At 35.8% G+C, this 15822-nt stretch overlaps 1 protein-coding gene across 1 annotated transcript; it reads left to right on the plus strand.

Annotated features, from left to right (window-relative positions):
* The first annotated feature begins 682 nt into the window (after positions 1-682).
* LOC149184912 (uncharacterized) lies at positions 683-1918 on the plus strand. Its single transcript, XM_089415478.1, has 2 exons — positions 683-902; positions 1254-1918. The coding sequence occupies exons 1-2, from the start codon at positions 683-685 to the stop codon at positions 1916-1918; spliced, it is 885 nt and encodes a 294-aa protein (XP_089271604.1).
* Positions 1919-15822: the final 13904 nt, after the last annotated feature.

The raw sequence follows: 15822 nt of genomic DNA on the forward strand, positions 1-15822 counted from the left end.
GGGTGCAAATGGGGGAGGAGGCTCACAACACCAATTTGACTATATTGGAGACAATCCAGGAGTTGAAGAATGAAATGGCCCGTCTGCGTGAGGACAACGCCAGGTTAACCATGGAATAGGAGAGGATCCTGAAAAGTTTGTCGGATAAACAAAACTAGTGTCAGCCAAATCCCAGTCCAGAGCAAACGCGTGTGTCGAAGGAACGGGGTTATCATACTAATCAGGAGGAGACAGAAGGAAGGGAGGAGGTTCGAGGAGAGAAATCTGATAATGCCTCTGAACATCGAACCTCAAAAAGACAGTGGATAGAGTTGCAGGGGGAGTTTCGGAAGATCAAGCCGCCATATTTTGATGGGGATTCGGAGGAGGCAGCGAAGGCTTGGTTAATTAATATAAACAAATATTTCCAAGTTTACGAGTATGATCACAATCTCAAGGCGCGACTGACTATTTTCCAGCTGCAAGGTACAGCTACCTTATGGTGGGAGGAGGTCAAGATAGTACGGGGAGTGAGCAGGATATAACTTGGGAAACTTTTCAAAGATACTTTAAAGAAAAATATTTGACTGAACGTTTCTATGATGAAAATGCAAGGGAATTTCATGATCTATGGCTTGGGTAGCAGACCATGGATGAATTTATCACTAAATTTACATCTCTGCTCTGCTATGTATCGTATATTATGGAGGAAAAGGCAAAAGTACAGCGGTTTGTTAGTCTACCCCAGGCAATGAGGGAAAGAATCAAATTTGACAACCCAGAGACCATGGATGAAGCGATACGGAAAGCTAGGATTTGCTATCAGCAGAATAAACAGAAGGGAGAAAATTTTGGAAAGCGATGGACAGATAAAAAGGGCAGTAGAACGACTATGGGTGCCAAGGGAGCTCGTGGCAGTTTCAGTAAGGGATTTTCCAAGGGGTCAAACAATAGGGAACAGACCAAAAATCAGCTCAAATTAAAGCCAGCCAACGAATCCAGATATAGCGAGCAATCGGGCAGAGCTGATAACGAAGGGAAAACTAGGCCACTAGTACAGTGTTGGGGGTGTGGCGGGCCACACTATATTAAGAACTGTCCTCACCAAAAGGGTAATGCTCAAGTGTCCTAGGTTTATGAAGCATCTATAGTGGGAGACGTGGCTCAGTCCATACCAAGAATAAACACTGCGCTCGAGGACCGTCAAGTTGATTACCAGCCGACGATGGTAGAGTTCGAAGGTAAGATTTTTGATTGAACTGTTTCTGTTTTAGTTGACCTAGGAGCTACATTAAGTTATGTTAGTCCCAAGGTTGTGGAAAACTATAATTTGCAATCTGTTAAGTTTAAAAATCCATGGCTAGTTCAGCTCACTACAGGGGAAACAAGGCAAGTGCTGGCTAAGGTCAACAACTACCCACTGAAGATAGCAGGTCAGACAGTGACGAAAGGATTGAACATACTTCCTCTCGGATCATATGATGTGTTGATCGGGATGGATTGGCTGGAGAAACGGTGGTCCATAATAAATTGTAAGACAAAGACAATTTCTTACCAGGACGAACTGGGGAACAAACAAGAAATTCAAGGTATCCCGAGGCTGGTGCAGATTCGGCCAATTACCACCTCACAATTGGCTAAATGGATCAGGAAAAAGTGTCAAGTATATGAAATTCAAGTGGGTTATGCCAATTCAAAAGATAAAAATGATACTTTGGAAAGCATACCAGTGGTGCAAGAACTTGCAGATGTGTTTCCGGAAGAAATACCAGGGCTGCCACCTAAAAGAGATTTGGACTTTACCATAGAGCTGATACCTGGTGCAACCCCAGTGTCCCGAGCACCATACTGGATGAGTGTGCCGGAATTGACAGAGTTAAAAATGCAACTGCAAGAGCTGTTGGACAAGAAGTACATCCTCCCCAGCGTATCACCCTAGGGAGCTCCTGTACTGTTCGTCAGGAAGAAGGATGGAACTCTTCGTATGTGCATAGACTATCGATAGCTGAATAAATTGAGAGTTAAAAATAAAGACCCACTACCCGTATCGATGAACTTTTTGATCAGGTGAAAGGGGCGACGATATTTTCAAAAATCGATTTGCGATCCGGTACCACCAAATCAGAATTAAGGAGGAGGACATAGCCAAAACCGCTATTCGAACTCGTTATGGACATTATGAGTTTGTGGTACTACCTTTCAGGCTGACCAATGCACCTGCGACATTTATGTGCTTGATGAATAATATATTTAATCGATACTTGGATAAGTTTGTGTTAATTTTTATTGATGATATACTAATATATTCCCGGAATGTTAAAGAGCATGAGGAGCATCTCAGGCTCATGTTACAAATGCTATGGGAACATCAGTTTTACGCCAAGTATAGCAAATGCGATTTCTATAAGGAGTAGATCCAGTATCTGGGACATATCATCACCAAATAGGGCATTGCAGTGGACCCCGAAAAGATAAGGACCATAATGGAGTGGCCAATACTAAAAGATGTGGCAGATATAAGATCTTTCATGGGGTTGGGAGGATACTACAGGCGGTTTGTGGAAGGGTTTTCAAGGGTTGCTTACCCTATCAATTCTTTACAAAAAACGAGAAAAATATTTAAATGGATTGCAGAATGTCAACGGAGCTTTGAACAACTCAAACATCTACTCACAACTACACCAGTGTTGAGCATAGTAGACTCACAAAAGGATTATGTGGTCTGCACATATGCAAGTAAAGAAGGCGTAGGGGGAGTGTTGATGCAGGAAGGAAAAGTGATCGCCTACGAGTCCAGAAAATTGAAAGAGCATGAGCAGAAGTATTCTTCTTATGATCTGGAACTGACTGTTGTTGTGCATGCATTAAAAATGTGGCGCCATTATCTATTAGGGAGGAAATTCTTATTGATGACAGACCACCACAGCCTGACAAGTTATTTTAACCAACCGACTTTAAACGCTAGGCAAGCTCAGTGGGTGGACTTCTTGAGCGGATTCGATTTCGAGATCAAACACCTGAAAGGAAAAGAAAATCGGGTGGCTGATGCTCTAAGTTGAAAGGTGCATTGCCTCTATGAAATTGCCTTTAGTGAAGGACAGTTTACCTCAACACAAAAATTAAAGGGGCAGCTGAGCAAGATCAAATTTATTAGCAAAAAAACAACAAGTGCAGAACTTGACCAGTCACATAATGCAACAAGGTTATGAGCTGAATGCAGTAGGCATGTTGTACTACAGAAAAAGAATATATGTACCCAACCAAGATGGCATCAAGAAAATGATTTTAGATGAATATCATAAAATTCCTTATGCAGGACACCTGGGATACCAAAATCTCATCACATCGCTTCGGAAGGAATATTACTAGCCAGGCATGAAGAGGGATGTAATAGAATATCTGGCACAATGCATAGAATGTCAACATGTTAATATAGAACATCAACACCCTACAGGGCTATTACAGCCATTACCCATACCAGAATGGAAGTGGGAGATCATTACTATGGACTTTATCACGGGATTACCTAAATCCAAGAGGAATAATGATTCCATCATGGTCGTGGTGGACAAACTCAGCAAATCAACCCACTTCATACCGGTATAGTCTACTTATTGCGCAGCACAAATTGCAAATATCTTTATGCAGAACATATTTAAGCTCCACGGTTTACCCAAAACTATAATATCTCACCGCGATGTTAAGTTCACATCGGCCTTCTAGAGAACCTTTTTTGAGGGTTTGGGAACTCAACTAAATTTTAGCACCGCATATCATCCGCAGACCAATGGACAGACTGAGTGGCGGAACCAAGTGGTAGAAGATATGCTGAGGTCATATGTGATATAGCAACCATCCCGGAGGGAAGAATATTTGCATCTGGTGGAGTTTGCATATAATAATGGTTATCATGCATCTTTACAGATGAGCCCATTTGAAGTACTTTATGGACGAAAATGTCGTACACCATCTAGTTGGGGTGGACTGGAAGACAGACTCATGTTGGGTCCTGAGATGTTAAAAGAGATGGAAGAAATGGTTAAAAGGGTGCGGGCAAACTTAAAGGTAACTCAATATAGAAAAAAAAGCTTTGCAGACCAGAAAAGAAATTTTAAAGAATATCAAGTAGGAGAGCATGTGTATGTAAGGATTTGGGCAAGGAAAATTACCTTACAATGGAACGATTACACCAAATTGGCACCCCATTTTTGTGGACCCTTCCAAATTTTAGCAAGGGTTGGGGCGGTGGCTTATCCGCTAGCCCTACCTACCCATATGCAGGTCCATAATGTCTTCCATGTGTCAGTATTAAAGAAATATGTCTATGACCCTAAGCACATAATTAGTTGGCAGGACATTCAGGTAAGAACATGTCTTAAGTAGCACAAATATAAATTGGTCGTTAAGAGAGAAACTGATCGAGATATTGTGTGTTACAGGTGGAGCCGAAAGGAGAATTTCTGGTCGAGCCAGTGAGCATACTAGATCAGAGAAGGGTTGTGTTGGGGAAACGAGCCATCACCTAGGTTAAAGTGCAATGGCAACACTTTGGGCCGGACAAGTCCTCCTGGGAGGATGAGCAGAGCATGAAGGAAGCTTATCCCGAACTGTTTATGGGTGAAAAACATCGGGATGATGTTGAACTTCAGGAGGGGGAGATGTAATACCCCTAGTAAAGCGATAGTATTTTAAATTAACAGCATTAAATTTAACTGTTTGACTATTGTTACGTTTGGTGTAACTAAGTAATTATTATTTTTATTACTGTTTAATTTAACTGTGTTGTTAATTACTATTTTGTTGCTCCTAATTGCTATTTAAAAGAAAACAGTTTGAGAATGGCTGCAGTGTCTCCTCATGAAAGGAGGATTAAAATTAAGTATGACAGTTGTCAAAAGTGGAAAAAGAAAACATAACTACTTTTTGAAATGGTTGAGGCTCCCACAGGGAGAGGAAAATAAGGGAACACTACGTCTGGTAAGGACCAGATAGTCGGCGCTGTGAGCCAGAATCTTGCTGGAAATGCTAAGTCTAGTAATGACCAGATAGCGAGGCTCATTGAGCCGTATCCTTGCAGAAGACGCTAATTCTGGTAATGACCAGATAGCGCAGGTTTGGGAAGCAGAAATCGTTCTGGAAACGCTAAGTCTGGTAATGACCAGATAGCGCAGGCCTGAAAGTGCCAAAAATCTTGCAGAAGACAGAGGTCTTGCAAGAGTGCTTGGGGGTGGAAGGGTCGAGGAGGACCCTCCTAAGGTCAGGAGGTTGACAAGCATAGGATTATGCTGGTTTTGCCCTCGGTTCAGGTATAGAAATAAACTGATGAGTTTAACAGATTTGTTTTACACTAATACATTTGTTAAATTTTATTGTCTATGGAAAACAGTGAATTGCATCTTGAACATAGAATAACTCTGAAACAACAAAGGTAGCAAATAACCCTACAAGTTTAAATTCATAACCATACAAGATCAAATTCCTTTGTGTAGTCTTTGGAAAACAGAGATAAGAATTAAAAATGAGGCTCATAGTTTGCCAGAATAAATATTCGCAAATATAGATAGGAGTTAAATAAACATGGTCTTATATATTGAACAGCTTTCTGGAACCAAGACTGAAATGGATATATACTTTATAGTCTCTGCGGATTAGAAACAAAATAAAACATCAAGAGTAAGGTAAATGCATGCATTTGTAGGGTTATAACTCCTAAGTGACTGCATGTAGAGTTTATTTCTTTACTGGTGTAGCCACAGAAAAAGCAACGACGTAAATGGAACAAAACTCAGGTTCAACGTTGCTAGCAAAGACTAGAGTCCACGCAGAAAAGATAACTCAGTCTATAAGAACTGTAATAGTCGTTTGGAACCCTAGTGAAAGCAAGACTGTAGCAGAAAGGCCGTAAAATCATATGAGTAGGGTAGGGTTTAACCATGGAGGGTTTCCAACTTAAAGTCGACAGCTTATATACATCAAAAACAAAATAATAGAGAACAATCCCTTAAACAGTACTAAGTATTGAAACCCTTTAAGGTAGCATTCAAAGCTAGTAAATCTCTATATTTAGAATAGAACTCAGGCAAAATCTTGCCAAGAAGGAAACCCAGCTCGGCCATTTTTCCAGACTCATCCTTTCTACCCTTAATTCTATTGTAGAAGGTTCCTCTTACCCAGAAGGCGCCTCGGGCGATGGAGCCTGGATAGGTTGCCCATCCGGTTGCTGGTCATGATGCCATGGCGTAGCACCTGTGGCAGAAGAGACATCCATTATTCAAGTAGGAACAAGAATAACAATGACATTTGTTATCACTGTATAGCAAAATACCAAAGCAAAAAGGTGTGCAAGCTTACCATGACCGTTATCGGTAGGCAGAGCCATTGACCCAGCTAGGGTACTGACCTGTTGGGGGAAACCGCAAGCCGTGGAGGAGTAGAGTCGCCAGAGACCTGTAGGAGCCGAAAACAATCGTTAGAATAAACTCAAGAGGGTTCGAATGCTGCATAGAAACTCTCAAGGGTATTACCATACCCGAAACAACATTAATCGTTGATCTGGGGAGCCCGATCTCCACCGTTGAAGTGGCGAAGAAATCTAGGAGGGAAACTGTAATAGCGGGCTGCTCATGCCCCATTCAAGCAGAGCAGAGGTAGGTACCAAAGCAAATTAACTTCACACATCAACGGAGCCAGCTGGAGGCTGAAGCCAGTGCTAACATAATGTAAGCATAAGTAAAATCTAGAGTGATGGTTACAGAAAATGCTGGCAGGGTACATGCTCTAGGCGCCAGGTGGATAGAGCAATAATGAAAAAGGTATAGTGAACAGACAAACACTCTAGGAATTTAATAACCGGGAAAAGCCACCAGCATAAATGCAACTCCAAAGCGGACTTTAATAAGTGCCACAAAACTTGTATTAAAATCTCAAACAAGAAACAATTAATAGCATTACGAATCCTTAGGAACGCCCTCGAAATTAAAGCTGTCATATGAATAAATAAAAAAAAATAAATTGTTTTCACATGTTTCACTCTGTGTAAATGTTTTTCCTTTTTTCATATTTCGATGGGAAGCATTACATTGGTAACTATGGTTTATCAATGTCATATACATGATGATATGTTTTGATATAATATTTTCTTTAATAAAAGAATTTGAGATAAATTAATTAAAAGAGAATAATTAATTTAGAGATTAATATTAATCTTATGATAAATATTTCAACATATTCCATGAGATTTAAATCTCCGCTATCTATCTAATAATTATTAATAATTAAATTAAATTTGTAAAATATCTATTTTAAAATAAATAAATTATGGTGTAATTTTCTTAAACATTTTTGTTTTACCCTATTTAACTCAATCAATATATGTTTCATTTTTTCATACTAATTTTTAATGGCTTCGCGTTCTTTTGTATAATGAAGACCTACCTATGTTTCTAGTTAGATTCATCATATTGGTTTTCATTACTCTAACTTGCTACCTCATTTTCTTAGTCCACAATATTAAGTTTTATGATTTCCAATTTCGCATAGCCATAATTTACTTAAATTGTTAATTCTATGTTAAATAAATTATTTAGATTTAATTCTACCTTTGGACACTTACCCCTTTCACAATATCTCAAACTGAAAGTTGAAACAAATATAGGAATATCCAATTCTATGAAGGTCTTATATATCAAACTGAAGGTTGAAACAAATATAGTCTTATATCTCAACTGAAGGTTGAAACAAATATAAGAATATCGAATGCTATGAAGGTATTATAACATTATATATTAATTAAATCAGAATCGTGCATATTTTAACACTTTCTATAAAAATATGTAAATTAAAATTAGTTTTATTTTATTTTTGATTTTTTAATATTTTTCATTTTAACTGAAGTAAAAATATTTTTTTCAAAATATTTTATATAAATTTCTTTATTAATGAAATGGTATCTACTTTGTATATATTTATTAGTATTATAGTATAAATTTCTAATAAAATTAGTTATTATAATTTATATATAGGCAATAGTATAGAGTAATTTTTTTTTGTTGTGAAAAATATATTTATCACCCTATTACATTTTCTTACAAATAATTTCAAAGTAACGTGACAATCTTCCCCAAAAAAAAATCGGCTTTGAATTGATCTCATTTGAGCCTTGTTTTACATAAATATCAAATATTTTAAATATGAATTAAAGCATTTATATTTAAAGATATTTTAAATAAAGATTGAAGTATGTGTATTTATCCATAATTTCCAGTTTGTAATTTTATCAATAACTGAAATATTTGTATTGAAATATATTTAGGGTAAGATTTGAAGTATTTGTATTCAGGCTTAGAATTTGAGGTCTTATAGGACGTATTTCATATTTTAAGACGTATTTGACCGTTGGTGTAAATTTTTATCCGTCAAATTTGACGTGCTTCATAAATCAGAAACCATCATTTTGACGTTTAATTTAAGATTTGTCTCGTCTAAATTTATAGTACCTCTCTTTAAGTTAAAATCACCAAAGTCAGACTAAGCTCAGGGTCATAACGCAAATGCATACAATACCTCTGGCTCACATGGCAATGGAGCCTGCCACATTTTCATAGATTTGAATCGTATAAAAAATTATCTGGCTATAGTCCTTTCATAGATTTGAACTTTATGAAGGGAGATCTTGCCCTATGCAACTAAGAACAACTACATAGTCATCTAGGTGTTACATTCAAGGAATCGACCAACTAGTATATGTCAAGAATGTGAATTCAACCATCAAACTGTAAGCTAGTACGTGATTGAAAAATGCTAAAAATATACATGCATTTTTTGATTTTACCATCTTCCAACATCGATGAATGCGATGGAGAAATAAAAGCAGTTGAAGAACAACTAGTGACCTAAAGGGTAGTTGTAGTGTTTAATTCGACAACATCTTTGCGGAGGCTTATCAAAAGTCACACCAAATCAGAAATAATGGTAGGGCTCCTTGATGCGAAAAAGTTGGGCTCAAGAAGGGCCCTGGACGCCCGAAGAAAATCAGAAGCTCATTACTTACAAACTGTAGTGCAGCCATGGAAGTTGGAGGGCTCTATGACAGAAAGTTGGGTGGTGAGATAAGAAAGAGCTGGAGATTGCATTGGGCTAGCTATCTAAGAGCAAATATCAAGGGGGAAAATGAGTTGGAGATTGCATTGGGCTAACTATCTAAGATCAAATATCAAGGGGAAAAATTCACCCTGAAAGAAGAGAAGACTATTATTCAACTTCATGCTCTACTCGGAAATAGGTGGTCTTCCATTGCTACTCACTTTCCCAAGCAAACTGACAAAAAAATAACAATGAAAAGGGGTAAGAAAAAGGTGGACCTTAAATTCATTCAAAACAATGAAAAGGGGTAAGCAAAAGGTGGACCTTAAATTCATTCAAAACAGTAGTCACTGTCATGATATTTTCTTGAAAAGCAAGGATAATTATTGATTTGAGACTCTTGCGATCTATATTATGCGTTGTATTGTCTTCTGGAGTCATTGCATACAAATTTTTGAAATAGACATTTCGAACCATTCTCAGTGGTTCATGAACCATCTATATTATGCGTTGTATTGTCTTCTGAAGTCATTGCATACAAATTTTTGGAATAGACGTTTCGAACCATTCTCAGTGGTTCATGAACCACGAGAAACGTCGATTCCAAAAATTTGTATGCGATAACTTTGGAAAACAATACCACAACCAAAGATAACTCGCTAAAAATAAATGTTGGGGCTTTCTACTTAACTTGCCCTCATCATTTACTTCAAATCCAACAAGATTTACCATATTCCAAGTCCCAAGTAAGTTTCCCTCTTCAACCAGTTTCAATCTCATTCGGTTGTTGTTTTTTTATTTCTTTCTTAGTATTTGTTTTATGTGAAATAAATGTTGTGAAATTATATAGGCTTGTCAAAATGAATTTCTCTAAGGTTCATTCTTTTACAGGAATAATATATCATGTCATGTTAAAAAAATGTCTTAAATATTAGAAAAATAGCTTGTGATTGCATAATGAAGCGCTCAATCACATTTTAAAAAGACCAGACTTATTTTGACTATTTTTGTTTTTGTGAGTGTCTGGCTTATTTTGACTAATTTTATATTTTGAGTTTTTTACTAAATGCTCTGAAATCAACTTCAATTTTACTGTAGTGAATTTCCCTTTAAAAAAATTAATTATATAGGTATTAAGCTAAACTTCTCTTACAATAAAATAATTATTGAAGATGTTACAAACTCATATTTATTTAACATACCTATTTAAATTGTCAACCACTTCTAATATATTTGTATTTTGAGGATTCAACTCGTACTATGTACATGAATAGAATAAGTGAGGACAATGTTTAATAGGAAGGATTTCTTTGTGTAATTGGTTGGGTTGTGTATTTCTTCTATGATGTGTCTATGATGTGGACAATAATGTGAATCTAATTTTTTAAGATGAGGAAAACATAGGCTCATATTTAAGATATTATGAAAATGATTAGTTAACAATGTTCAAATGTAGATGATGAGTTGATTACCTCGTAGATAGGTTGCAAAGTTTACCTCTTAGATTCCAGAGTTTGCTTAATCTTTACATTTTTCAGTGTCATGATTTTAGGAATAATGTGTTCCAAATATGTGTAATGGATATCAAATTAGTTGAAAGGATATACAAATATTTTAAAAAATATTTAGCTATGATTACTCGATTTATTATTCAAGTAGTTCAAGAAATTCACAGTTGGTTGAAAGTGCAATTATAGGGATTGAAGTTATCTTGGTATAAATAAAGAATTCAGTAAATAAAATATATAGTGAGTAAATAAAGATATGTGTGCCCATCTGTAAATAAAATATTTTTGGTGAAAATAAGTTATTAAGAAATAGTTAAACATGTAATTATATGTTTAATAAATTTGACATATGTAGTAGATTATTGGATTTAAATAAATTATAAAAAGGGATGATAGTTAAATTCTTGATATTTAAAAAAAACAACTCTATCTCATTTACTTTAGTTGAGAATCCTCATCATCTTAACTATATGGCTTTCTTTAATTTATTTCACATGTCAAAATTTATGTACATAATCAGAATATTAACTCCCAAAGGCTAAAAAGCTTTATAAAATCCTAAAAATATAGTTGTATACTAGGTGGAAACACATATGCTAACTTAGGAAGAAACACGGCACTCTAAGAGGGAGATTAAAGGTAGTGGAGACATGGTGAAACACATATGCTGAGAAAAAACAAGGCACTCTTATAGGGAGATTAAAGGAAGTTGAGATGAAGGAATAGTTGTAAGAGAATTTCTAGATAAGGGGAAGTCTACACTCACATATTTAAGTAGAACGTAAAATGAAAGGCATGAAAAATGCCAAGACATCATCAAATTTTCATATGACATGTGGAGGGGATTTAAAATTCCAGATCTGTTTGTATTTATAGATCATTTTTATTTTGAAATTTATCAATAATTTTATTTTTGAAATATATATATATATATATATATATATATATATAAATAATATATTTTAAAATTTTAAAATAAGATTTTTTTAAAAACATCTGAAATTCATTAATAATCGATTTATCTAATACTTAATTTATGTGCTTCCAATTTTTTACAAAATAAATAATATATATTTTACAATAATGCATTAAAAATTATATATATATACTTGATTTCATTGGTGCACACTGAATAACCTTCTCATAATAACAATATAAAAAATTGATTCGTAAGATCGCCGTAGTTTAACAAACATTGTGTGGAAAGTTATGGAAATTCCAGTTATATTTAGAGAAAATCCTGGCATGATTTTTGTAAATCCAAGTTATAGTTGTTAAACTTTTTTAGGTGTGCTAGACTTTTATGGTGCTGAATCTATTTCCACCATCAAAAAATAAAACACTGCCTCTACAAGATTTTTTGAATTTTTTTTGCTGGCATTCCCACCACTTTTAACAGTCCCGACAATTCCTCTGCGTCCATAGACAACTCCTAAAAGATTGCACGACATTGATCTAGAATTCAATTAACATGTAAAGCTTTTAATGACGATTTACTGGCAAAGGAACGTGAGGCAATAAACGCGAATAACTGAATGGGTGCAGTTGGTCAAAGAAGAATCATAACTTTCAGTCTTTCAAACTTTTGCAGGCAACTTTAATAACTTTGGAATCTCTGAACAAACTGACCCAAAAGGACAGAAGGTTCTACATGATTTTGATATCGACAGCAATTAGCTTCTACATTTCCTAACTTGCGGCCAGACTTTAACTGTCGAAACAGGAGAGGAAACTCAGAAAACTCTAAATTTCTTGTAAATAAACTTCAAATGTCTGCATGGAGAAGACAATACCAGGTTACCATAACGAGGATTGTGATTTTCGCCAAAAGCCTAGAAAAGAAACCTACAAGTTTAGTTATGCAGAGGGATGTCATTCTCCATAAAGGGGATTGTATTTTCATAAAAAAAATCGAGAAAATAGAAAGATATATATTAACTTTAGTAATATAGAGGGATGCTATTTACACCGATAAATCCAACTTCAAAGAGTAAAATTCATGTAGAGGAGCGAACGGAGCTGAAGGTGGAAAAATCCAGTAGGTAGTTGGTGCAGATCCTCCCAACCATTAAGTTCATTCATCCGGCTAAATGATGTTTTGTCTGTCATATTTCGAAGGAAAGAGAGCTATTTATTGTTTTCATATTTCAATGCTGTATAGGAGACGAATTCAATCCAACTTCAAAGAGTAAAATTCATGTAGAGGAGCGGAACGGAGCTGAAGGTGGAAAAATCCAGTAGGTAGTAGGTGCAGATCCTCCCAACTATTAAGTTCATTCATCCGGCTAAATGATGTTTTGTCTGTCATATTTACAAGGAAAGAGGGCTATTTATTGTTTTCATATTTCTATGGTGTATAGGGGACGAATTCAATAAGTTGGGGGAGTGGGTGTTAGAAAATAGAGAGATCTGAGAGCAATTACACACAAAGTCAAAACACCCACTTCGATATTTTTGTTGATTACAACATTTACATATATATGAGATATAAAATTCTGATTTCCACATTTTTAGATCATGACTACACATTATATATAGGAAACAAAAATTTCTAGATTAACGCTCGAATGACAATTTATGACAACACATTGAAGCATTACTTCCAATATCATTCCTTAATGTTTGCATGGAAAACATTGAAAACATATATTACAACAACAAGAATCATTTATGTTTGATTGGTCTTCATCAACACTCACATCCACTGTGGAATCTCGCAAACGTTGCTCTTTCATCACCACATCTTTAAGTTGTCACTTGACCTCCATTTAAAACGTAACCTCACTGCATGTGACCATCGTTGATGAAAATTGTAAGATCAACAATATTGACACCTCGACCATTGGGGCTTCCACAATAAGAGTCGTCAAGTAATGAAACATTCTATGGACCAACCACTATTTGTCACATATTTCGATTTTGGCTACTCGTTAGTTGCTAAGATGGAGGTCTCGATATTGAATGTATTCAAAAGTTGATCAAACAGCTTGACCTTAGTAACACACAAGAATTGATGTTTCGGGCACTGGGGCTTCCAATTTAAGAACCACCAACCCTTTTTTTAACAAGAATTGGAACCACCAACCCTTTTTATAACCAAAATTGAAAGAAATAAAAAACTTCTTCAGCGCACAACACAAAATAAAAGACACATTAATCTTTATTTTTTGCAAATCTGGACTCTTCTCTTTAACTAGCAACCATCAAGAACAATGCTCCCATGCTGATAACAATAGTGAACATGATCCAATCCTTTACTGATGGGATTCACTTCCCTTTCAATTTGGCTTTTATCGCTCCAACTTCTAATCTTTTCAAAGAATTTAGATCACACTGGATATTTTCTACACAGCGAATTTGAACCACACCAGGAATAAAAGAATTCCACAACTCTATTGCCAAATAAGCAGATTGTATTACCTCAATACCATGAAACAAACCACACACATAAACAAGAATTTACTCACACAAACAAAACAATAGATCAAATACTCTATTATAATAATATATTTACAGAGGATCAACTTTCACATCTCTTTCATTTTTCTGGCTTTCCTATATGGGAATCAAGTAGATACCATGTTAGAAAATAGAGAGATCAAATAGCGATTATAGACAATAGCAAAACACCCACTTTGATATTTTTATTGATCATTAACTTTCACATATATAGAACATAAATCATTAACTTCCACACTTCTAGATCATGACTACAACTTATACATAAGAAACAACAATTTCTAGATTTACAGCTTGGAAACTATGAATAACAACTCACAACAACACATGAAATCATGACTTCCAATAGTAGTGAAAAGGGTAGTTAGGTTAGGTTTGCATAATTCTTATTTTATACCCACTGTATGGTGTGTCATGGGTTTCATTTGGAAATCTATGCAAATGGTAGTGACAGAGATATCCACAATATTTGGAATCTAATGAATCGTGTCGTTCGCTGATGATTGTGGCAGTGTATTGTAGGTCAAAACAGATTGTCCTCTTTGTCAAGAGTTAAGAAAGTCTAATTTTGCAGTATGAAAAAAAAAGATTGGAAAGCATGAATGAAATGTTGTTCTCCTTTTAAGTTTAGTCGGTATCTTGAACTTCACATCTTTGGCTTATACTGGAGAGAATGAGTGGTTATTTTACATTCAGAGAGATAAAAAGTGTAGCAGTGGAGATGGACTGATGCAAGAGAATTTGGACTTAGCCAACAATGTGAAGGTTTGTTCACATGTTGTGGCTAAAAAAGTTGAATTTCACTGACCTGAGTGGTCAAAAGTTAGTTTTGGTCGAGAGGGTTGGATCTCTCGAAAATAATCCATAATTCGTTATTGTATTAGTTAGGAAATTGTCTTATTTTAGATTGAAGGATAATTTGTTAGCGTAGGTGTGTAATGGAGCTTGAAAATAGAGATTTGATTGTGAGATTGTTTAAAATAGAGATAGAGTTGTTTGTATAGTTAGAGTAGGATTCAACTCATAAAAAGAAGAAAATGTAATGAAGAGGGATTAGCTGAGATGATTGAGGATTGAGCGAGAGGTGAGAGTTGAGTGATAGAGAGGGTTTTCAGATTGAAACAGAGGTCTGTTAATTCGCTGTGATTGAGCCGAGAGGGCCAAGACTCTATAACCATTATTATATTGAATGAATTTGTTTTAGTGTGCATCTTTGTGTTGATCCTGGTGGAATCTCTCATTTACTCTGTGAATCTGCGTTCGGAAGCGCATCCAGGTATTTTCCTTGTTTTCATGTTTTAATTGTTAATCTCATTGTTATGTGTTAATCGCAGCCATTAATATTAATAATGGGGGTAGAAGAGAATAGAAGGGTTTGATCACGATTGAAGGCCCGTACTCCATCCTGACCATCGATCAAAAGTTTAATTGCTGACGTCATAGTCAACAGCGGGGTTAAGCCTGTGTTTAAACTATGTGTTATATGAAGGGCCTCTAACCATAGGATCCGAATGAATGTTGTTATCCAAGGGATATCAGGGTTTAAAGTAATCAAAGTTTAAGTCTAAACCCAGACCCAAACCTTTATATATCAAGGTCTATAAACCATATCGGCTCCGTGAGGTGGGTAAGTGTCACGCAAAGTTCCCCGATGCCATATCACTGGCGACCGTTAGATTTGGAGAGGAGATCAATGGCGTAGAGGGAAGTGTTGTTCAATCACACTTGCTGTTCAATTCCGGAAGTGTTGTTCAATCGCCAGACTGTTGTTCAATTACAGATTGTTGTTCAATCC

The sequence above is a fragment of the Pinus tabuliformis genome, chromosome 3_2 (genome assembly GCF_031772625.1).
Source record: "Pinus tabuliformis cultivar Carrire ecotype Pingquan chromosome 3_2, CPIR1, whole genome shotgun sequence".
Taxonomy (NCBI): domain Eukaryota; kingdom Viridiplantae; phylum Streptophyta; class Pinopsida; order Pinales; family Pinaceae; genus Pinus; species Pinus tabuliformis.